This window comes from Hemiscyllium ocellatum, chromosome 2 (assembly GCF_020745735.1).
Source record: "Hemiscyllium ocellatum isolate sHemOce1 chromosome 2, sHemOce1.pat.X.cur, whole genome shotgun sequence".
NCBI classification, from domain to species: Eukaryota; Metazoa; Chordata; class Chondrichthyes; order Orectolobiformes; family Hemiscylliidae; genus Hemiscyllium; species Hemiscyllium ocellatum.
Genome location: NC_083402.1, coordinates 66,537,575 through 66,562,844, shown reverse-complemented (window position 1 = coordinate 66,562,844; position 25,270 = coordinate 66,537,575). Strand labels below are relative to the sequence as shown.

The window sequence follows — 25,270 nt, the reverse complement described above, 5'->3', positions numbered from 1 at the left end:
CAATAAGACGTATAGCATGCTTGTCTTCATTGGTCAGGGCATACAGCATAAAAATTGGCAAGTCATTTTGCAGCTGGATAGAACTGTAGTTAGATCACATTTTCAAGATTGTATATTGTTCTGGTCGCCACACAACATGAAGGACATGGAGGCTTTGGAGAGGTTTACTTGGATGATGCCTGGTTTGGAGGGTATTAGCGATGAGGAGAGATTGGACAAATGTGACTTCTTTTCACTTGAATGTTGAAGGATGGGTACCACCTGAAAGAAGTTTACAAAATTATAAGAGACATGGATAGAATGGATAGGCAGAGTCTTTTTCCCAGAGAAACGGCAACTACTAGGGGACATAGATTTAAAACTTAAACTTACTGTGAGAGGCAAGATTTGTACATAAAGAATAGTAAGTGTCTGGAATGCGCTGCTAGAGAGAGATGGTAGAGATGGATATAATAGCAATATTTAATATGCAACTTGACAGACACATGAATAGGCAGGATTAGAGGGATATGGGCCATGTTGACATAAAATGTTTTTAGTTTAGGAAGGCATCAAGTATAGACACAGTCTTGGTGGGCCGAAGGGCCTATTCTATACAGGTTTTCATTCTTTGTTCATATTGAAAGCTATTCCTTGCAATTCATGAGTATTTCCAGATACTGTAGTTTAATGTACATATGGACGCATTAAAATGTTTAAGTTTAAAAGCATTAATATATAAATGTATTGCATTCTATTTCAAAATTTCTTTTCTTCTAGCTGGCCCACCATACACACTATATTTTGGTGTAAAGTTCTATGCAGAAGATCCTTGTAAACTAAAAGAAGAAATAACAAGGTAATGAGATGTAAACATGAACTTTGCTTGTTACATTATAAATGACTAAACCAAACTGGAGTTCCCAAAGCTCTCCCTCTGTTCCTGTCTGGGGCAGAAAAGCTTGCAAACAGCCTTCCTGCTCTAACACTAATTAAGTCACTTAAGTACCACATCTCATAGCCACTGGCACTGCACCATTAATGGACAGGGTCTAGCCACCCAGTAAACTCTGTGGATCCCTCCTTTAAGGGCACAAACCACACCACACCCCAGGATCACATGGAGACCCTGGCTTCCAAACTCTCCGGGAGAGAGACAAGAAATGGCTGACCAAGATGTTGTCTGGTTTGGAGGGTATTAGCTATTAGGAGAGATTGGACAAACTTGGTTTGTTTTCACCTGACTATCGAAGGATGAGGGGTGACCTAATAGAAGTTTGCAAAATTATGAGAGGCATTAATAGAATGGATAGTTGAAATCTTTTTCTCAGGGTAGAATTGTAATTTACTAAGGACATCGATTTAAGGTAAAAGGGGATCAGTTTGAAGGAGGTCAAAGAGGTACATTTTTAACACAGAGGGTGGTAAGTGCCTAGAATGGGCTACCAGAGGAGGTGGTGGAGGTGGATACATTTAAGAGGCATTTTGACAAAATTATGAATAGACAGGGAATAGAGGGATATGCACTGTGTAGAGACAAAAGGTTTTTGAGTTTAGAAATCATGAGTCATTAAATTTCACTCATGCAATCATTTTTACTTATTTAGTTAAAACATCCAAAATGGTCTCTGTGAGGATAATGATACTGGAGCAATTTGTTCACAGAAAACACTTTTGATTCTTTAATCAGCCACAGAATTAAGAATAGGTCCCCGATAATGATCTGCTACAGTATCAGATGTGGAAGGGGTTCCCACGGAAAGTCAACCCCCACTGCCCTTACTACTGTCACCCCTCTTCTTGTAAGCAATCCCATCTCTGTGACCATGATCCCACCCTGCACTTTCCTCTCTCCAGGTATCTATTGGTGAACTCTGGCGAAGGCCCCACTGTAATACCAGCAATGGCCACTGTTCACAGAGGCACTGTCCAATTTGAAGCACTGTTAGCTTCTGATTGTTAGGGGTGAAATTACTGTCTTAGAGAGCTAAATTCTACAGGTGCTGAGAGGGTAGTTTGACATGGCCCATGGAAATGCTTGATTGCAGTCACATCAGGTTCCTGAAGAAAAAACAATGTTGGACACCCTGCACATCTCCAACTGATGGCCAAGACCCTTGGGGCTTAAATCCTAGCCAATGTTTGTGTGAGTTCCTTTTGTCAAATACCTGACTCAGCTTTGACCAGATGTATTCCAATTATAGGTTGATTTATCAAAAATGTGGATGCACTGGATGGAATTCAGTTTTAAAAATGTCTTTACTGATAACTTTCTTGTTCTCGTTTTAGATATCAGTTTTTTCTGCAGGTCAAACAGGATGTTCTCCAAGGTCGGCTGCCCTGTCCTTTAGATATTGCCTCTCAACTGGGTGCTTATGCTATCCAGTGTAAGTGTGCCTGTCTTACTTTAACATATATACTTTAAAAAATATATATATTGCATGAGCTTTAATGAAGAACACTGTTTCTATGATGATAACAATTACGTGTCTGTAAAAATTAACTCTAATGTGGAGAAAAGTGAATTCCATTTGCAAGAGAAATAATTTGCTTGGAGTTTCTGTTCATTGCTGTTGTTAATCAGTCATATGCTACTCCTACACACAATAGTCAGAAGACCATGGATTGGGGCTAAAATTTCCTGTTCCCTTTATGTAGCAGGAGCATAGAAGCTGAAAGTCCAGGCCGACATATCCCAGTACAATGAGACATTATAAGTATTGCATGTAGTAGTGTTGAAGTGTCAATTTGCCGTGGCGATATAATCACAGACATGAGATCTAAAGCCATTTTTTAAAACAATGTACAATTGGAACAATTGAGGTTAATTTAGAAATTAAAGCATGAGTCAAAAACAGAAATTGCTGTTAGAATTAGAAAGCTTAAAGTCCATAGTCCATGATTTATACCTAAATATGTAAATATGAAATGAATCCCACAGTTCTCGTTACAACAGTAAGACTAATTAATTACATTGGTTGTAAATGTTGGTGCAAAAATATGATCAAATATTATTTTCTTCCTGTTTAGCTGAACTTGGAGACTATGACCCTTATAAACACACAGCAGGTTATGTGTCTGAATATCGATTTGTTCCTGATCAGAAGGAGGACCTTGAAGAAGCAATAGAACAATTCCATAAAGCATTAAGGTAGGGGCATTCTGTTTTTCACAGCAAACAAATTAGGCTTCAGGGAGTATTAGCTAATTTCAGAAAGTCCACAAGAGTTTCTGTAACCAGCAAGAAATATGTATTAGAATATTTTTTCACAATTATTAACTGAAGTTGTTTACATTAATGACTTGAAGAATTGTAATAATAGGAGACTCAGCTGTGACAAACACTTGCTGATGATCACATAATGTTCAGCACCATTTGCAACTCCTCAGATGCTGAAGCACTCCATGTTTAAATACAACAGGACTTTGACAATATCCAGGCTTGGGCTGACAAGTGGCATGTAACATTCATTCTACACAAATGACAGGCTATGATCATCTCCAGCAAGGGAGAATCTAACCATGGTCCTTGACATTCAATGGCGTTACCATCACTGAATCCACAATTATCAACATTCTGGGGTTTACCATTGTCCAAAAACTGAACTGGACTAGTCATGTACATACAGTGGCTAGAACAGCAGGCCAGAGGCTGGTAATCCTGCAGAATAACTCACTTTCTGACTCCCTAAGGCATGTCCACTATTTACAAGTGTAATTCTGAAATATGTCAAAATGCTCCCCAATGTCCTGGATGAGTTCAGCTCCAATAGCACTCAAGAGATTTGCCTCCATCCAGAGCAAAGTAATCTGCTTAATTTGTACCACATCCACAAACAATGACTCCCACCACCACCAATGCTCAGTCGCAGCAGGATGTGGCATCTAAAAGATGCACAGCAGAAATTCACCAAAGATTCTTAGGCAACACCTTCCAAACTGCCTAGATGGCCATGGGCAGCAAATACATGGGAGAACCACCATCTGCAAGTTCTTGTCGTTCCTTCACTGTCAGTGGGTCAAAACCCTGAAACTCCCTTCTCAGCAACACCATTGGAACCCATGGATCTGCAGCAAGTTTAGAAAGCAGCTCCCCACCAGCTTCTCTAGGGTAGTTAGAGATAGGCAATAAATGCTGGTTGAGTCAGTTTCACCCGCATCCCAAGAAAAACATGTAAGAAATTCATGGCAATAATAAATGTGCAAGAACAATTTGAAGCTAATTGTGCCATTTTGAAGCTCAATGCACAATTCAATGCTCTCCCTTTGATGAACACATGGTTAATAGCAGGGAGGCTCCTGCAACTTCCTAGTGCTACTTAAGGAGACCATCAACTGCTTACTGGTTGGGGCTGGTTGATTTTGTTGCGCTGCTATTGTTACAATTTGTACAGGTGTTTAATGTTTTCTGTAACTCTTTGATAGAGTCTGTTGCAAAAGGTAATGATGTGACAAGTGCTGAAGGTCTTTTTCTTACCATTAAGGTTTCTGAACAAATTAATTGCTCCTTGGCTTAGGTACAGCAGTATCCTGAAATATGACAGACAAGCTTCTAAGTGTTGGATGAGAAGGAGGAAAATGTGTAAAAGATTTTAGCAGAAGGTCTTGTCAGTCCAGTGTGTTCAGGAATCAGTTCTACTACTTGAACCCCATCAAGAAGCAATGTGTAAGAAATCTATGCTTCAGTGGAAAACGAGGCAGAGAATCACAAAGTCAATGTCCAAGACCTTCGCAGTAGTGTGCTGTGCTAGCTGTATTTGAACGAGTACACCAAAGTAAACACTAGTGAAAGAGGGGCACAAGCCGTCCCTTGATCACATGACTCATGAATCTAGTGCACAATCTATGCACACGTGTGTAGAATGCATGCACATTAAGCCATTGTGTCAAATTTCAGACCTCAGCAGTTCCCAGCTGTGTAAACGGGGCATTCTGTGCCCTTTCCTAACAGTTCTGCTCTACGAGAGAAACTGAGAGAGAATGGAATACAGCATTTCTGAAGGAGCCCTGACTCGAATCTCCTGTCCACAATGTGAAGCTCTCTATCTTTTTGTGGAAAAAAAAGAGAAGGGTTGGAATAGCAAACTGAGTGAGAATTGGAAAATCCAGCCCAACATCTCTCTGCCTGAACTGTTCGTGCATACCGTAGGATCTTTCATCATGAGGGGACTGCCCTTACAATCAGTGAATCTGCTGAGGATGAGGAAGAGGAAGGACGACAGTATAGACTGCCACATCCTGCCTTGGCTGTCACTAACAGCTAATGTGACTCCAATACTTACTGTGTTATCACCATCCTTCATTTACCAACCTCAGCACCTCTGTAATGTAGGAATGGGTGTTTGGTTTGTATATTAATTTCATTTTGATTCGACAATACCCTGCCTTTAATATTCCATCCATCACCTTTGTATGCCTATTTTAATCAGTACATCATTCTTTCATATTTCAGTGTTTAAAATTGATTATTGACCTGATAAATTAATTTTCAAACTAATTCATGCTGCAATTCTGTCATTGGGCTTTAAACTTTATTTTATTTAATTAAGTGCCATTATTATTTATTTCCAAGTTTAGCTCTTCTTGGTCATTAATCATCTGAATGCCTACTTGACCAAAGCATAAACATAAAAGCCACTATGAAATAAATATTCCAAGCCAATTTCATGTATAACATTGTGACAATATTGTATGCAAAAGTCAATAAATCACCCTTCATGTCTGTCTTTGCTTGTCCTCGTTCTCCCCTGCAGTGTATCCTTGTAGCTTGCAACATGGCTGGTAGAAGGTTGCTGACTTGCTATAAATAGGAAATTACAGATGGCTTTAGAAGATGGCCTCAAAGAGTTTCAGGCCAAGAATGCCAGGAGCAAACTTCTGGAACTCAGTCTGGGATGAAGCAGTCTGGAAAATCAAACTGCAGTCATAGTCTGAATGAAAACTTCATAGAATGTTTTTGAGGTAGTTACTGTTTATAGTAACAGCTAGCAATAGCTGTAAATCAGAAGGTGGAAGGGAGAGAGGAACTCAGCAAAATGGTAGTCTCATAGAGAATGATATTGAGCAAACTGATGGGCTGACAACTCTGAAGATCTGGATGCACGTAATCTTGGGGGCTAGAAAAAGCTGCCTAATATGTTGGTGTTAATTTTTCAAAATTAATTGGACTCTGGAAAGGTTTTGTCAGACTGGAAAGGAGCAAATATTATCCTTCAAGAACATAGAACATTACAGCGCAGTACAGACCCTTCAGCCCTCGATGTTGCACCGACCATTCAGACCAATCTGAAGCCCATCTAACCTACATTATTCCATGTACATCCATATGGTTGTCCAATGATGACTTCAATGTATTTAAAGTTGGTGAATCTACTACCGTTGCAGGCAAAGCATTCCATACCCTTACTACTCTGAGTAAAGAAACTACCTCTGACATCTGTCCTATATCTATCACCCCTCAATTTAAAGCTATGCTCCCTCATGCTCACCGTCACCATACTTGGAAAAAGGGTCTCCCTGTCCACCCTATCTAACCCTCTGAATATCTTATATATCTCTATTAAGTCACCTCTCAACCTTCTTGTCTCTAATGAAAACAGCCTCAAGTCCCTCAGCCTCTCCTCGTAAGACCTTCCCTCCATACCATGCAACATCCTAGTAAATCTCCTCTGCACCCTTTCCAAAGCTTCCACATCCTTCTCATAATGAGGTGACCAGAACTGTACACGATGCTCCATGTGTGGCTGCACCAGAGTTTTGTACAGCTGTGGCATAACCTCATGGTTCCGGAATTCGATCCCTCTATTAATAAAAGCTAAAACACCATATGCCTTCTTAACAACCCTGTCAACCCGGGCGGCAACTTTCAAAGATCTGTGTACATGGACACCGAGACCTTTCTGCTCATCTACACTACCAAGAATCTTACCATTAGCCCAGTACTTTGCATTCCGGTTACTCCGACTAAAAATAGGAAACTATATGCCAATTTGCTTGATATCTGTCGTGGGGAAGTAATAGAATTGATCATTAAAGGGAACATGGGACTAATTTGGAAAAACTGAAGGTAATCTGAGGGTCAGCATGGTTTTATCAAAGGGAAAGTGTGTTTTCACCAGTTTATTGGTGTTCTTTGAAGCAGGAACATGCACTGTTTCTTGCAAGCACCGTAATGCACCAAATATTTAACTGCGCATTCTCAATAATATTCTTCTGTGTATTGATCTTCATTCTTTCCCAGGATAGATTCGCTTCCTGAAGATTTCTGAGCTGCAGCCACAAAGCACCTTCCTTAAAAGAGTATCAGACTTGCTTTCAGTGGTTTTGGAAGGTACTTTGAGCCGCCTGGTGATGCCTGCAGCCAATTAACAGCATGGTTGGTACTTGCTGCAGTCATACAAACATACAAAGAACAAGAGCCGGCCACTCAGCCCTTTGACCCTGCTCCACCATTTAACAAGATCATGGCTGAACTGGTTTTAACTTCAACTCTACATTCTTGAATATCCCAATAACCTTTTATCCCCTTGAGCATGAACAGAGAGGATAGGGACTTATCATTCTCTAGGTTGAGAACCAGAGGAACTGACTTCAGGTGATGGTAAAAGAAGCAGTGTTTAACTGTGGAAAAGTACAATGATGGGTTAGGATCTGAAATGCACTCAGAGGGTGGTGGAGACAGCATCAATAAACATTCAAAAGAGAAAGGGATATTTATCTGGAGAGGAAACTCTTGCAGATTTATGGGGAAAAGATAAGGCATGGGGCTGACTAACTCTTATAGAGACAGCAGGGCTGAAAAGCCTCTCTCTGTGCTATGTATTCTCTAGTTTTAATATTGCTTAACGTTAATACGAGAAGTACATGTTACCAAAGCCTGTGGTCTTGTGTTCATCAGGATACATGCAAGAATGCCAAATTTTGAATAATCACAGCAATTGATGCTACGGGAGCATAGGTTACTGATTATTTGGCAAGTCGGATCCAAATTGTCAGGGCACGTCTTCCTATTTCCCCCACCTTTTCTGAGGCTTGAACATTTTCGTGACACTAGATTTGGGTACAGCTGGAAGACTGGGCTGGCGGGGTTTGGGAGCTGTTGGAGGAGAACTAGAGGTAGAGGTAGATTAGATTAGATTACTTACAGTGTGGAAACAGGCCCTTCGGCCCAACAAGTCCACACCGACCCGCCGAAGCCCAACCCACCCATACCCCTACATTTACCCCTTACCGTGCCCAGGTTGTGGGAGACCTGTGAGAGTGAGGATAGGAAGGTATGGGAACAAGGGGAGGGTGCTTTAAGCTGAAGGGTTTTGAGTGCAAAGCATCTACCTTTTCATGTACAACAGAACTTGCTGGAAGAACTCAGCAGTCTGGCAGCATCTGTGGAGGGAAGACAAATGTCTATAAAACAAATATTTCCTTCAAAATTTAAGCCCTCCAATAAATATTAAATATAAAGTATTTTGTAACAATATAAATATGATATCCAATCATGAAACTCTCAGTCATGTATAGGTGTTGTAATAAATCTTACTAAATATTTTGCAGCAAAAATATTGCCACATCTAAAGCGACGTTTATTCAAAACTAATCCATTGTCCAAATTGCATTTTGGACATTAGATACTATATAAATAATCTTGTCTTCTCGGTGTGTTCAATCAAACTGTAGCTGAATAAGCTTCTCTCTGTACACCCTAGTTCCAAAATGAATGGATCAGCTGTGTGTCCAGCAAGTTTGTCCTCCTGTCAGATGTAGGTTAAATCACTTTTTGTTTTATGGAGCTTGCCATTTGACAGCACTACTTCTGCATTATTTACTTTGCCATTTTATCTCTAACAATGTTACAATGTAAAGTAAACAGGATGTGTTTCCAGATCTTTCATCTGGAGTGACCCCGAGGTATTCTGACTGAATAGAAAGTTTGTTAGCTATAAATACTAATAATACCACATTTGTAACATATTGTTAGGCATTTTATTACAAATGGTTGGCCATCCATAATTTTGCTTTTGTGTTGTGTAATATTATCTGAAGTTCAATCACCTTAAAAGAGTCTTTCCATCTCTTGTGAAAGGAATAGCATGGGCCCTCAAGTCGTGCAGCAGTAACGTCCTTGCCCCAGACCAAGAGACCCAAATTTGAGTCCAGCTCTGCTCCAGAGGTGTATAGTAACATCTCTGAACAGGTTGATTAGGAAAAATTGGTTAAATAAAAGAAATAGGATCTCGACCTGTTTCAGGCAACCTCATTCTTACCAAGATATATATCTGATGAAACTACTATAAACTCTCCCTTTTTTCTCTGCATGAGAATAGTTTTTCAGAAACTGGAAGTCGCTTTTTTAAAATTGGTATTGTAGTAAAGAAATGGATGCCCTGATAATCGCTACCATTTATTCAGATACATTTTCATTTTTTGTAGTGACCTGGTTTGCTTTGAGATTCCTGTTCAGTTGCCTATTTGCCTACTTTAGTTTTGCTAAACTTAAAACAACTTCCTAATGGCACTTAAGAAGCTCTTATTTTCTTGTGAAAGCAGCCATGAATACTTGTAATATGCAGTTATTGTAGACATTCCAGATTCTTTGATATTTGATAGTTATTTCAACACTGCCAATCTGTGCTGCTCCATTCTGACAAAATTTGAGGACTGGAAAGGTTGAGTTTCTGGTTTGGTTTCTTCCAAACTACCCTCTAAGGTAACGATCATGAAATATTGTCCTTTCTATGCCACTAACTGTGCAGTACTTTGTCCGAGTAGCCATTCGTCACATTTGAATGTAAATATTTAGTGGTAGCAGACTACTAAAATGTGACTCTGTCCTCATTAAATTAAAACAAAGAATTGTTTATGCTGTAATGGTCTCATGCAATCTCTTCTGAATTCCATTCAGTTAAGAACTTTGGCACTAATTTTGAATGCCAATTCAAAATAGGCCACTCCAGAATAGGTATATTTGGAAATGTACTCAATATTGCTGTCTGGGCATTGAATATGTCAGTTATCTGACAGATAAGTTGCCTTTACTGATATTTGTCCATGTCGGGCGTGTGGTGCTGGAAAAACACAGCAGGTCAGACAGTATCCAAGGACCAGGAGAATCGATGTTTCAGACTTATGCCCAAAATGTCGATTCTCCTGCTCCTTGGATGCTGCCTGACCTGCTGTGCTTTTCCAGCACCACACCCTCGATTCTGATCTCCAGCATCCGCAGTCCTCACTTTCTCCTAGTTGCTATTTGTCCATAGCAATTACACTTCATGACCTGATTTACCCAACTCCTTGATAGATATTGTGTTTCTAATTTGAGTAGTTATCCAGAACCCCTTGAAACTTCACAGAAACAGAAGGTATCCTTCAGAAAGTAATGAGTGATACATTGAATCAATAATGTAAGCATGAACAAAGAGTTGCTCAGAACAAGACCCTTTGCAAGTGAGAAATTCCAGTGTGAACTATTATAACTGTCTATTGGGTACTTCTGGCTACTGGAATGGGGAGAAAATTCAGAAATCTGAAGTGCAAAGAGACTTTAGAGTTCTAGTCCAGGATTCTCTCAAGGTACACTTGCAGGTTGAGTCAGTAGCTAGGAAGGCAAATACAATGATGGCATATATTTTGAGAGGACTTGAATATAAAAGCAGAGATATACTTCTGAGGCCCTCTAAGGTTCTGGTCAGACTACATTTGGAGTATTGTGTGCAGTTTTGGACTGCATATCTCAGGAATGATGTACTGGCCTGTTCAGAGGAGGTACATGAGAATGGTCCCAGGGATGAAAAGCTTAACATATGAGGAATGCTTGAGGACTCTGGGTTTATGCTTGATGGACTTTAGAAGAGTGAAGGGGGATCTAATTGAAACATACGGAATACTGAATGGCCTGGACAGAGTGGACATTGGGAGGATGTTTCAATTGGTAAGAGAGACTAGGACTTGAGGGCACAGCCTGAGAGGAATGGGAAGACCTTTTAGAATGGAGATAAGGAGAAACCTCTTCAGCCAGAGAGTGGTGAATCAATGGGATTCATTGCCACATAAGGCTGTGGAGGCCAGGTCATTGAGTATATTTAAAACTGTGATAGTTTCTTGAGTATCAAGGGTTACAGGAGAAAGCAGGAGAATGGGGTTGAGAAACTTATCAGCTTTGATTGAATGGTGGAGCAGACTCGATGGGCTGAATGGCCTAATTTCTGGTCCTATGTCTTATGGTCTTATGGAATAAAGCATTCAAAATAGTCTCCACCTGCTAACAAGAAAAAACATACAGGTTGCCATTCTGTTTTAGACCACAGGGAACCATTGAAGCACCATCTAATTGAAACAAGTTGCATGGATTTTGTGGTTTTTGAGCACAAAATTGTATATTGCATGAGTAAATATGTCTTCGTTACTTCGCAACACTGTTATTAGGAAAATATATATGTTAGTCTTTAGGGTGAATACATTTAGCCACAGTCTACCTCACAGGATAGCTGAAAAAGGGTGCATCTTGTCTAAGTATTTAACCTCATGCACATCAGCACAATTCACAAGAAATTTCAATGTAAAGGTAAAACAAAATCTAACTATTCAAATTAGAAACACAAAATCGATAAAGGAGTTGGGCAAATCAGGTTGTGAAGTGTAATTGCTCTGGACAACTATCAGTGAAGGTAACTTATTTGCCAGGTAACTGGCACATTCAATGCCCAGACAGCAATGTTGAATACATTTCCAAGTATACTTATTCTGGAGTGGTCTATTTTGAACTGGGAACTGAAATCAGTGGCAAAGATCTTAATTGAATGGGATTCAGAAGAGGTCACATGAGACCATTAGAGCATAAACAATTCTTTGTTTTAATTTAATGAGGAGAGAGTTACACTTTATTAGTCTACTGCCACTAAATATTTACATTCAAATTTGGAAGAAAGCAAACCAGAAATCAACCTTTCCAGTATGATAGGTGAGTGCAGATTTATTGACAAGTGGGCTCTGATTGATAGACATGTTACTATAGCATCAGTTGTTAACTGCCAAGCATTATTTGAATTTTAAACCAGGCAGGTTGATGCTTATTCATTGGTTTTCTTAAATAATGGCAATTAGGAGGCCAGGAAAACAGAGCTGGCTCAAGTGAACTGGCAAAAAAGACTAAGGAATAGGTTAATAGGAATGCAGTAGTTGACATTTCAATGGGATATTTCGGCCTAAACAGAATATGGACATTTCAACAGTAAAGGAACAGTCCAAAGGCAGGTCTTAATATCTGTGGGGAAAGTGAGTACTGCAGATGCTGGAAATTAGAGTCAAGATTAGGAAAGCCCAGCAGGTCAGGCAGCATGTGAGGAGCAGGAAAATCAATGTTTCAGGCCAAAGCCCTTCATCAGGAATGAAGGGTTTACTATCTGTGGTTGACTGAAAAAGATTAATGGTAATATCGTACTTAAAGATAAAACATTTAATTGCACAAAGTTGGTTTTCAGTGCAGAGGATTTGACAGAATATAACAAGCAGCAAATAACAACCAAATCATTAATAAGGAGGGAAAAATTAGAGTATGTGAGGGAAAAAGCTAGAGATATAAAAAGCGTAAGTGTTTCTATAGATATTGTTAAAATAGAATTAACAAAGAGGGCAATAGCCCTATACAAAGTAAGTGTTTCAAATTAATAATAGAATTGAAGAGATATTTGTATTTTTTTCATAGAGGATACACGTAACACCCCGAAAATAGTTATAAATCAGGAAATGGAAGGGAATTTGGATCTCAAGAAAATTGCAATCATAGGGAGGTACTACTTACCAAATTGTTGAAGTTGCAGGTGAGCAAGTCTACAGATCCTGATGGAATTCATCATAAGGTCTGTAAAGAACTGGCTAGTGAACTAGTAAATGCATTGGTTTTAACTTTGCAAAATGTCCGAGATTAGAGGAATGTTCCATTATGATGGAAGTTACCAAATGCAACTCTTTTACTCAAAAAAGGAGGAACATGTAAAGCAAAAAACTACAGGCCACAACATTTGTCAAAAGGAAGACTTTAGTAGCTATTATTAAAGATAAAATGGCAAGGCACTTAGAAAAGTTCTAGGTGATCAGGCAGAGTCTGTCTGGTTTTGTGAAAGGGAAATCCTGCTTAACCAATTTATTAGAGTTTGTTGAGGTTATATTGTGTGCTGTGGGTATGATGAATCAGGTGGATTTCCAGAAAGCATCTGATAAAATGCTGTCCAGGGTGTGGGGCTTACCATTTGGCATGTGCAGAAGATTTGCTAGTTAACAGAAAAATAGTTTTCAGAATATAACTAAACATTCAATATTTTAAATCTATTTTTACCATTTTATCTAAGAACGAAAGACAGACAAAATCTTTGGAAACTTGTGACTTCAACACATTTGTATTTTGCAGCATAACAGGTAAATGCAAATTTGAAATACTTTCTGATAGTTTGAGATACATCAATGATGGTGTTTCGTCATTAACATTGTTTTTGAAATGCGACACTATTCTAGCAAACTACATGCTAACCCTGACAGCATCTTCCCATTTTATTGTTGGAAGTTGGAAACTATAGAAACAGAATTCCAGTAGTTTGTGCTGCAGATCAGTCAGAACATTAACACCTACAGTGTATTCTAAATTTGCAGTGGGGGATGGGGGAGGGTCTATATTGAAATTTAATATACTGCATTACATTCATTTTAAGGCTTAGAACAAATTAGCCAGTTGCAAGTTGTCTTACCACAGCTGATTATGAATGTCAGGTGTAATATGTATTTCATGTTCAGCACTTGCCACGTACATATTCCTAAACAAGATATCTTTGAAACACGAAAACTTATTGAATTTGAATGCATTCAAATTTAAACACAAAGTCATAATTTAACTATGCAGAATCTAATCTTGGTAAATGACAACTTGCATTAAAGAACATCTAGAAGTTTTGCACATGGATGCAAGGAAAACAGATACTGAGCCAGGAAGAGAAAGGATAAACAAGGTGACTAAAAGATTGGTTGGATGGATAAGGTTTGTGAAGGTTATTGAGTTGTAGAAGACAGGAGAATTTGAAGAATAAGCTTTCAGACAAGAATGGCCGAAGACTATCCTGACAATAGTGAGATAAGAAGAAGAGAAATGTATAGACCTGAGTCAAAGGGCAAACATATAGAATTTTGCCATCACCAGTTAGAATGGGGACCTGAGTTGGGAGGTTCAGCAGCACCCTCACATTGGGCCTTTAGCCTCACTAATATCAACTAGACAACCTGTTGTTAAGTATCTCATCTTCATGGGCATCTTGCCATATGAACAAAATAAATATTGGACCTTTTACCTTGCCAAATGTAAAGTCTAAGATCAGTCTTGGGGTCCAAGGAGTGACAAAGGAGAGGTGGAGATGGATATGCTATTGAAATACAATAGAGTTGGAAAGCACTACTGATGTGCATAGCAATGTTTCTGAAAAATATTTGGTTTGGGAAAAATTATCAATTTGTGTCAGATGCTGTTTATACCAAATGATCGTGGAAAATTCCTGAGCAGAATGGGCCCAGGACTGGCTGAGTATATGAAGACTAGCATCAACCACCATAGTTCTTATTCACATTTATAAGAGGCCTGTCATCTATTTTAGATAACTTCCTAGGATTCACTGAATTCTACAAAGGTATAACCCACAGATTAATTAATTAGGATTTTCAACTGATAAATTTGTCATCAGTCACACTGTTATTGCTTGCAAAATAGTGGTAATATGTATTAATCTCCTGCTCTGCAGCATTTTGGGGTAATGCATGAATTATAAGGTGAGGAATTAAACCTTTGTGAGGGAGGGGGATGAGAAACCAAAGCAATAAGGAAAAGGGATAATGAACTAGGATGCATAGGGTAGAAGTTATGTAAGCTGGAGTTCATGCAAGATAGAGAAAGGGAGGTGAGCAAGGACAGTGTAGGATTAGTGTAAGTATTAAAGGGGGAAATGGAAGTGTTGAAAGGCAATTGAGTAAAGGTGCATGTAAATGCCACAGTTGGTGTGTAGTGAAAATATGTGATCTGAAATTAGTTTTGCGGTCAAACAGCCCTTGAAGCTGTGAATTTCCTGATCAGTTCTAGATAATGTTTGTGTTTTTATCACTGTTACTGATGAGTTTCTAATGTTTGAAGTGAAGCATAGAAACTCAAGGATGTAACACTCAAGGATCTGATAGATCCTGACTGACATGGGCTATTCTGAGAAATATGGCAGAAAATTTGACTACTCTTGGGAAATAAGGCAGGGCAAGGGACTGAGGTGTCAATGGGGGAGCACTTTGGGGCCAGTGACCATACTTCTATTAGATTTAAAATAGTGATGGAAAAGGATAGACCAGACCTAAAAGTTGAAGTTCTAAATTGGAGAAAGGCCAATTTTAACGGTATTAGGCAAGAACTTTCAAAAACTGATTGGGGGCAGATGTTCGCAGGTAATGGGACAGCTGGAAAATGGGAATCCTTCAGAAATGAGATAACGAGAGTCAGAGGCGGTATATTCCTGTTAGGGTGAAAGGAAAGGCTGGTAGGTATAGGGAATGCTGGGTGACTAATGAAATTGAGGGTTTGGTTAAGAAAAAGAAGGAAGCATATGTCAGCTACAAACAGAATAGATCGAGTGAATCCTTAAAAGCCTATGAAGGCATTAGGAGTATACTTAAGGGGGAAATCAGAAAGGCAAAAAGGGGACATGAGATAGCTTTGGCAAATAGGGTTAAGGAGAATCCAAAGGCATTCTACAAATACATTAAGGATAAAAGGCTAACTAGGGATTGAATACCGTTCCTCAAAGATTAGCAAGGCAGCGTTTGTGTGGAGCTACAGGACATGGGAGAGACACTAAACGAATATTTTGCATCAGTGTTTACTGTGGAAAAGGGCATGGTAGATATAGAATGTAGGGAAATAGATGGTGACGAGGAGGTACTGGATGTCCTGCAATGCACAGAAGTGGATAACTACCCAGGGCCTGATCAGGTGTACCCTAGAACTCTGTGGAAAGCTCAGGAAGTGATGGCTGGGCCTCTTGCTGAGATATTTGTATCGACGATAGTTGCAGGTGAGGTGCTCGAAAACTGGAGGTTGACTAACGTGGTGCCATTACTTAAGAAAGGTGGTAAGGACAAGCTAGTGAACTATAGACTGGTGAGCCTGATGTCGGTAGTGGGCAAGTTGTTGGAGGGAATCCTGAGGGACAGGATGTACATGTATTTGGAAAGACAAGGACTGATTAGAGGTAGTCAACATGGCTTTGTGCATGGGAAATCATGTCTCACAAATTTGATTGAGTTTTTGAAGAAATAACAAAGAGGTTTGATGAGGGCAGAGTGGTTGACGTGATCTATATGGACTTCAGTAAGGCATTCGACAAGGTTCCCCAGAGGAGACTGGTTAGCAAGGTTGGATCTCACGGAATACAGGGAGAACTTGCCATTTGGAATTAGCCATTGGCTCAAAGTTATAAGATAGAGGGTGGTGGTGGAGGATTGTTTTTCAGGCTGGAGACCTGTGACCAGTGGAGTGCCATGAGGACTGGTGCTGGGTCTAATCATTTTTGTTATTTATCGAAATGATTTGGATGTGAGCATATGAGGATATTTAGTAAGTTTACAGATGACCCCAAAATGGGAGGTGTAGTGGACAGCGAAGAAGGTTACCTCAGATTACAACGGATCTTGATCAGGTGGGCCAATGGGCTGAGAAGTGGCAGATGGAGTTTAATTTCGATAATGTGAGGTGCTGCATTTTAAGAAAGCAAATCTTAGCATGACTTATACACTTAATGGTAAGGTCCTAGGGAGTGCTGCTGACCAAAGAGACCTTGGAGTACAAGTTCATAGCTCCTTGAAAGTAGAGTCGCAGGTAGGTAAGATAGTGAAGTAGGCATTTGGTATGCATTCCTTTATTGGTCACAGTACTGAGTACAGGAGTTGGGAGGTCATATTGCGACTGTACAGGACATTGGTTAGGCCACTTTTGGAATATTGCATGCAATTCTGGTCTCCTTTTTATCAGAAGGATGTTTTGAAACGTGAAAGGATTCAGAAAAGTTTTGCAAAGATGTTGCCAGGGTTGGAGGATTTGAGCTATAGGGAGAGGCTGAACAGGCTGGGGCTGTTTTTCCTGGAGCGTCGGAGGCTGAGGGGTGTCCTTATAGGGGTTTATAAAATCATGAGGGGCTTGGATAGGGTAAATAGACAAAGTCTTTTCCCTGGGGTGGGGGAGTCCAGAACTAGAGGGCATAGGTTTAGGGTGAGAAGGGAAAGATATAAAAGAGACCTATACGGCAAGTCTTTTACACAGAGGATGGTGTGTGTGTGGAATGGGCTGCCAGAGGAAGTGGTGGAGGCTCATGCAATTGCAACATTTAAAAGGCATCTGGATGGGCCGGCTGCTGGCAAGTGGGGCTAGATTGGGTTGGGATATCTGGTCAGCATGGATGGGTTGGACTGAAGGGTCTGTTTCCGGGCTGTGCGTCTCAATGACTCGAATTACATGAAAAATTCAGAAGCCTATCTCTGTGTTGGGAACAAATCTCACTGCATCTTTTAACTAAGTTCTGGGTGTTGAAGTGAGATTGTTACGAGGTCATGGGGTGTTACCTGTTAAGGGGAATTATTGCTTCTTAATGACTTTATATAAACTGCATATCTCCCCTCATTAATGTGCAGCTTCCTATCCTACAACCCACTGCAAGTAAACTTGGAGCCAAGGATTTCTTGACATAGGAGTTGGAGCGGGTATCTGATAACTTCAGCCCACAGGGCGCCACCAACTTGGTCACCACACAAAGCATTTCAGGGCATGAAACGTGGACAACAGCCACGTGCACCCTCCATCCATGGATATTTGCATCCAATAATTACCTAACCTTCGTGACCTTTGTGACACCGCTCCCATTCAGGTGTGTCCCATTGCAGGACACTTCAGACGTCAAGACCTGCATCACAGAGTGTACTGCCAACTTGCATTGAAAGACTGCTACAAGAACATTTTGCAAGGCCAGAGACCAGCTCATGGATTAGACCAGGCTAGCACTCAGAGTTTCACACTTGCACTCATGCACATCCTGCCTACCTGCATGCTTTCAGCATCCATGTCTTGCCTTGCTTCGCCTTGCTTTGCCTTTTAGCATCATCAGAAAACAGGCAGTTTATCGTGCTATCAGCAGTCTGGAGTGAAGGGGGCAGCCATGTCTCAAAGTTGTAGGAGATCTGTTCTCATCAGAATCTATGCAGGCACCCATCAGACAGGGGCTCCTTGCACTGTAAGTCAAGGGCAGCCTCTGATACTGGCCCACAGGATTGTCCACAGTCAGGCATCTGGGTGAAGAGTTCTTGGCTCAAGGGTTTGTGTCTCTGGTAAGTGGTTCACCGTAGCTCCTAGTAGCTAGTTTGAGGGGTATGGCTAACACCATTCAGGAGGTGTAGAGGCATCGGTCAGAGGTCAGAGCTCACAGGGGGTGGGGCCAATGACTCTTGGATCCGTCCAGAGAAATTAAAGTGAAGGGAGTGGGTGGCATGTTGGGGTTTGCTGCCACAGGAAGGAGACTTGGGAACCTCTTCTTGGTATCTTGGGGATGCAGACTGGAGGGAGGGGGATAGCAATTGTGAGAGGGTCAACAGTAAATGACGCTGTTTGGTAAAGCCTGATTGGAGTGACACAGTGGCTCAGTGGTTAGCACTGCAGCCTCCCAGCGTCGGGGAACAAGGTTCGATTCCAGTCTCAGGCAACTGTCTGTGTGGAGTTTGCACATTCTTCCTGTGCCTGCTTGGGTTTCCTCTAGGTGCTCCGGTTTCCTCCCACATGCCAAAGATGTGCAGGTAGGTGTATTAGCCATGCTAAATTGCCCATAGTAGGATAAAGTGAGGACTGGAGATCAGAGTCGAGAGTGTGGTGCTGGAAAAGCATAGCAGGTCAGACAGCATCCGCAGGAGAATCGACATTTCAGGCATAAACTCTTCATCAGTGTTAGGTGCATTAGTCAGGGGAAATGTAGAAAAATAAGGGAATGGGTTGGGGTTGGTTACTCTTCAGAGGGTTGGTGTGGGCTTGCTGGCCTGAAGACCCTGTTTCCACACTGTAGGAATTCTATTTTCTAAGTTCTAAGAAAGGGATAATGCAGGATGGTGTGTTCATCCACTCAGGAGTGAAATGTTTCTTCAGAGGCCAGCATCCTATCACCAATCACTCTTCATTTACAAATGCATAACCTTTGACAATAGCACTGTCTCTCACTAAGCCAGGGGCTCAATATCCCTGGTCTTCTGCGAGGGCCAGGATTCTCTCCTCATAGTGGGTGAGGTACCAAATGCCAGGCACCTCTCTACTTGTCCTTGCTCCTTCTGCTGAGTGCAAGACTGTTTTCTCTTGTAATGACAACAAAGGATGGATTGAATGAGGTGAAATTGGGTGGATCAGCTGTTAGTGCTGGGGAAGATGGTGAGGCACCCATGGTGAGTGAGCAGGCAGTACAGAAACAATACAGAGTAAGCAGTGTCGGGGGGATTGGGAAGAAAGAATGAGGGAAGGTGTTGCATGTAATTGTGAAAGTGTCAGATCAAGAGCCTTGGTGGGAGATTGGCGCAATAGTAGAGATAAAGTGTGTGTGGGGTAGCAGAGTGTAGCACTTACCCTGGCAGAGCAGTAAAGGTCATTGAACATCTTGTGGCATTGCTGGCCATTTCTCCAGAACATAGACACAGCACTGACCCAGATGGCAATCTCAAACCAGAATCTGCTGGTGGAGCATCCTTTGCCAGCATTCCAGAAAGAGGAAAGCGCTCCTCTGGATCAGCCCATCCAGGTCCCAGTTGGAGAACGGCAATGTCATTTGTCGTTTCTCCAATATCGATGAGGGGAGCAGTTTTGGAATGCCAGTACTTGTCTGTGTGCCCAGTGGCCTTTAAAAGATGGCAGGTGGTGCCCAGGTATCCAAATATATGCTGATTGGCAAGTTCCTCTGGGAATACTGGGTGGTAGAAAGGAGGTGGATTGGGGCGAGGGAGAGCCGTAAGGACAGAGTAGGCAGATTTTGAGGCGAATTAGTAAGATGTGGTGAGAGATCTCCCTCGGAGTCATGGAGAAGAACCCTCCATGAAACTTGATGAAACTGACACTTAGGACTGAATCTCTACTTTATAATTTCTACATTTAATAAATATAAATGTGTCCTTAAAAATTAGTCAGAAGCTCTTTTCTTGATTTCTGACTAAGTGTTTTTGTCTTTCTGAGTATTGTTTTGGTTATGATGGTAGCCAATGAGTACCGTTTCCTTGATTGGAATATTGACATGGTGTAAGGAAAAATAATGTGGACACTGGTTAGAATCTGGAACGCACTGCCTGAAAAAGAAGCTTTTGAAGGGGTTTTTGGATCACTGTCTGAAAAGAACAAAGTAGCAGGGCTAGAGGGAAAAGTGGGAGGATGAAGAAGATGTTTGGTATGCTTGCCTTTATTGGTCAGTGGATTGAGTGTAGGAATTGGGAGGTCATGTTGTGACTCTACAGGACATTGGTTAGGCCACTTTTGGAATACAGCATTTAATTCTGGTCTCCCTGCTATAGGAAAAATGTTGTTTAACTTGAGATGGTTCAAAAAAAATTTACATGGATGTTGCCAGGGTTGGTAGGTTTGAACTATAGGGAGCGGCTGAACAGGCTGGGACTATTTTCCTTGGAGCATCGGTGACTTTATAGAAGTTAATAAAATCATAAGGGGCATGGATAACATGAACAGCCAAGATCTTATCCCCAGGGAGGGAGAGTCCAAAACTAGAGAGTTTAAGGTGAAAGGGGAAAGAGTTAAAAGGAACCTAAGAAGCAATCTTTTCATGAGGAAGGTGGTGCGTATATGGAATGAATTGCCAGAGGAAGTGGTGGAGGCTGGTACAATTACCACATTTAAAAGGCATATAGATGGGTACATGAATAGCAAGGATTTAGAGAGATATGGACCAACCACTGGCAAATGAAACTAGATTAATTTGGGATATCTGATCAGTATGAATGAGTTGAATGGAAGGGTCTGTTTCCATACTGCACAGCTCTATGACACGCATGGGTATGCTCCTTCAAAGGCAGAGGACAGTTAGGATCAGAATAATGATGGCCTGTGCTATAGCAATCCCATGATTAATGATTTAACAATGAAAGCTATATCACATAAATCTTCAGTGGTATTTAAAATAATTTTGATACTTGATATTGAAACAGTTAATTAAGATATCATTTTCTAACCATTGTCCTTCCTCTTGATTTTTTAGAACTCAAGTTGCTCTTAACCAATTACTACTTATGTTATAAAGTTAGCCAAGAAAGCACTAATAATCTATGTACATAAGTACAGACAAAATAAAACAAATAAGTAATTTAGCCAACTAAACACACTCTGTCAATCATGTCTGCAAGATCATGGATGATCTGATTGTTTCCGTCATCTCCTGAAACCTAATCCTAACCCTTTTACTCCTTTGTAAATAAAAACTCTACCTAACACTGCCTTGAATATATTCAGTGACCCAGCCCTCCTTGCCCACAGGATTATTGTGACTGTCATTAGGTCAGTGAGCTGGACTTATTAGAATATGAGTTTTCAAAGTGGGGCTGTTAACCTGGTCCAATCAGGTAGCCCTGGCTGACAGAAACAAAGAGAGTCAGCATAAACAGGGCCGTGGAGGGGGTCGTTAGGGCCGACTGCCTGCCCCTCTTCCGCGGTTACGTTAGGGCCCGGGTGTCCTTGGAGAAGGAGCACGCGGTGTCCACCAACACCCTGGAGTTGTTCAGGGAGAGGTGGGTGCCGCAGGGAGTGGAGTGCATCATTTCCCCCTCCAACACTATTTTGATTTAGTCCCTGCCCTCCCCTTCACTGTTTTTGATCACACAGCTTTGCCCTTTGGTGTGAAGGGCACTGCTTGTTACCTGCCACTCGGGTGTTTTCCTATTTTTTCCTGGTGGTGGAAATTAAATAAAGATTTGTGCACTTTGTGTCTCTCACTGTGTCTCACACCTGCTTAAAAAAATAAAAAAAAAATAAAAAAAGAAAAAAAAATACAACCAGGAGAAAGGGCACTGCTTGTCACTGGCCACTCGGGTGAAAAAAAAACAGAGAGTCAGCATAAACAGGTCCAGGCAGTGGGCCGTGGAGGGGGTCGTTAGGGCCGACTGCCTGCCCCTCTTCCGCGGTTACGTTAGGGCCTGGGTATCCTTGGAGAAGGAGCACGCGGTGTCCACCAATACCCTGGAGTTGTTCAGGGAGAGGTGGGTGCCGCAGGGAGTGGAGTGCATCATTTCCCCCTCCAACTCTATTTTGAGTTAGTCCTTGCCCTCCCCTTCACTGTTTGATCACACAGTATTGCCCTCTGATGTGAAGGGCACTGCTTGTCACAGGCCACTCGGGTGTTTTCCTATTCAATTTTCACCACCAGCAAAAATAAAGATTCATGCACTTTGTGTCTTTCACTGTGTCTCACACCTGCACACACATAGAAAAAAAGAAAAAAAAAGAAAATAGGAAAAAAGAAGAAAAAAGGAAAAATAATTTTAAAAACTAACAGGCGATAAGGGCACTACTTGTAGAGAAAAAAGGAGTGCCTGATCACACACATTGCCAAAAAAAAACAAAGAGAGTCAGCATAAACAGGTCCAGGCAGTGGGCCAAGGAGGGGGTCGTTAGGGCCAACTGCCTGCCCCTCTTCCGCGGTTACATTAGAGCCTGGGTGTCTCTAGAAAAGGAGCACGCGGTATCCACCGACACCCTGGAGTTGTTCAGAGAGAGGTGGGCGCCGCAGGGAGTGGAGTGCATTATTTCCCCCTCCAACTCTATTTTGATTTTATCCCTGCCCTCCCCTTCACTGTTTGATCGCACAGCATTGCTCTTTGATGTGAAGGGCACTGCTTGTCACAGGCCACTCGGGTGTTTCCTTTCTTCCTGGTGGTGGAAACTAAATAAAGATTCGTGCACCTTGTGCCTTTCACTGTGTCTCGCACCTGCACACAAAAATAAACAGGACTGTTAAATCAGCACTACCACAGTTAGGCAGTACTGTGGGGGTGAAAGAAAATAAACAGAAGTGTTACAGAGCTTTTGCTCACTCTGAGAGCTGGCTCTTGAGGGAGCTGGATCAGTGTAAAAAAAAGTTTAAAAAAAGAAAAAAATAAAAAAAACACAGAGAGTCAGCCATTCTGACACTCAGAGCTGGCTCTGTGGGAGCTGGATCAGTGTCAAAGACTTTCCACATATAAATAAAGGATGACTTTTTGGTGACAGGATACTGGACTCTGTGGAGTTATTTTAAGGGTCAAACAATCTCAAAAACTAGTGACTTTTTAAGAGAAGAAATTCTTTATTCACATCTTAAATGAAGATCCCTATTTTGAAACTATGTCCCTTAGTTCTAGATTCGCCCATGAATGGAAACATTTTCTACTCTGAGCTCCCTCAGAATCTTATATGTTGTGTTTAATAAGTGTCAGGTTTGGAGTCAGTCTCCATGCTATAGGTTGTGTGGTCAAGTTTAGAATTTAGCATAAAATTACACAGAAAGTGCTGCATTATCAGAAGTATGATCAATTGGTTCCAGTGTAAATTCTGCCCTTACGACTGTAATAGAGCCCACATCTATTTGAAGATGAGCAGAGACGTTCATTTGGTGCCCCAGCTAGTGTGAATCCTTCAACAAAATTCACTGGAATAGATTATGTGGTCATTGTCATTTAGCTGTTTATCACTGTGAAAAAAGATATGTATAACTTTTCTGTATTTTACAACAAACTACACATCAAAGTTACTTAATTGGTTATAAAGTGCTTCAGAATGTTATGAGATTCTGAAAATTTAATATAAATATTCATCTTTCCTTATCAGTTTGGCTGTAAAGGATTATAAGAGCAGGCAGCTTTGCTCTGCTGACTGTGTTGATCTGCTAAATAATCAGCATCCTCTTTCTCCTGTGGTATAAATTGTTATGCTCGTTGTAAATTTGACATTGTGATGTTTGCCCTAACAAATGTAAGACAAAGGACTTTGGCAACATACCTCTCTTTTCAGCAATGTTCAATTTTTCAAATCTTTTTTCTCCTTAGGGGTCAAGTTCCTGCAGAGGCAGAACTCAATTACTTACAAGTTGCCAAATTATTAGAGATGTATGGAGTTGACCTCCATCCAGTTTTTGTAAGTACCATATTCATAAATAAGACTAAAGGAAATTGTAATTTTCGTTTTGTTTTCTTTCCTAGTTAAAAATCACACAACACCAGGTTATAGTCCAATAGGTTTAATTGGAAGCACACTAGCTTTTGGAGCGCTGCTCCTTCATCGGTTAGGTGTGGCCCACGACCACCTGAAGAAGCTCCAAAAGCTAGTGCTTCCAATTAAACCTGTTGGACTATAACCTGGTGTTGTGTGATTTTTAACTTTGTACACCCCAGTCCAACACTGGCATCTCTAAATCATTTTCTCTCCTAGTAAGATTACAGTTTTATGATTTTGATGGCCCTTAAATGCTTTGCCCCAGTTGCTCTGGTGCCTATTCCGGTAGCTAAGGTGTGAAGTTCATAGAGATAAACCTTGTCCTGAGCTTACTCGATGTCAATGTATGTATAATTTCAGGACCTCTGGATAATAATGCAGGGATCATAATCTTGTGACAAGATCTAGCTGTGGTGCTGCTGTCACTATTTTGTTTAAGATAAATTGATACCTTGAAAACAGTGATTAGCCACTAATAAATTCAGCATTAAATTTTGAAAACAGTTTTAGCCCAGAGATTGATTAGAATATAATACTCAGTACATCATGAAGTAGTTGAGATGAATAGTATAAGTGCATTTAAGGAGAAGCTAGATAAATACATAATGAGGAAAAGGACAGGAGACTATACTGCTGAGGTGAGATGAAACAGGATGAGAGAACTTTTTGTAGTGTATTAACATTGACCTCTAGAGCATAGTGGCTTATTTCTGTGGTGTGAATTCTACATAACTCAAAACCTGGTGTCTTCCTAGTCACCTCATGCAAAAGAGCCATTGGGAAATTTTATCCTAAAAATTAAGGGAATATCCTTCCATGATGTATAATGGAAGAAGATCTATTATCAAAATACAGTGTGTACTGTAGTGTAATGTAACAACTCATTCTCTCTGTATCTGTGTGGGTTTCCTTTGGGCTCCGATTTGCTCCCACAATCCAAAGATGTACAGGATAGAGAATTGGCCATGCTAAATTGCCCATAGTGTTCAGGAATGTGTAGGTTAGGTGCATTAATCGGGG

The 25,270-nt window shown here is 40.9% G+C and overlaps 1 protein-coding gene across 2 annotated transcripts in view; it reads left to right on the top strand.

The window, feature by feature from the left end:
- The window catches only part of epb41l4a (erythrocyte membrane protein band 4.1 like 4A), a 304,833-nt gene that overhangs the window by 145,870 nt on the left and 133,693 nt on the right, over positions 1-25,270 (top strand). For both annotated transcript variants that reach the window (XM_060844451.1, XM_060844444.1), the window contains exons 5-8: positions 760-838; positions 2,269-2,366; positions 3,010-3,130; positions 24,085-24,172. In XM_060844451.1, coding sequence (XP_060700434.1) covers positions 760-838; positions 2,269-2,366; positions 3,010-3,130; positions 24,085-24,172 — 386 coding nt within the window. The remainder of the gene's footprint in view (positions 1-759; positions 839-2,268; positions 2,367-3,009; positions 3,131-24,084; positions 24,173-25,270) is intronic.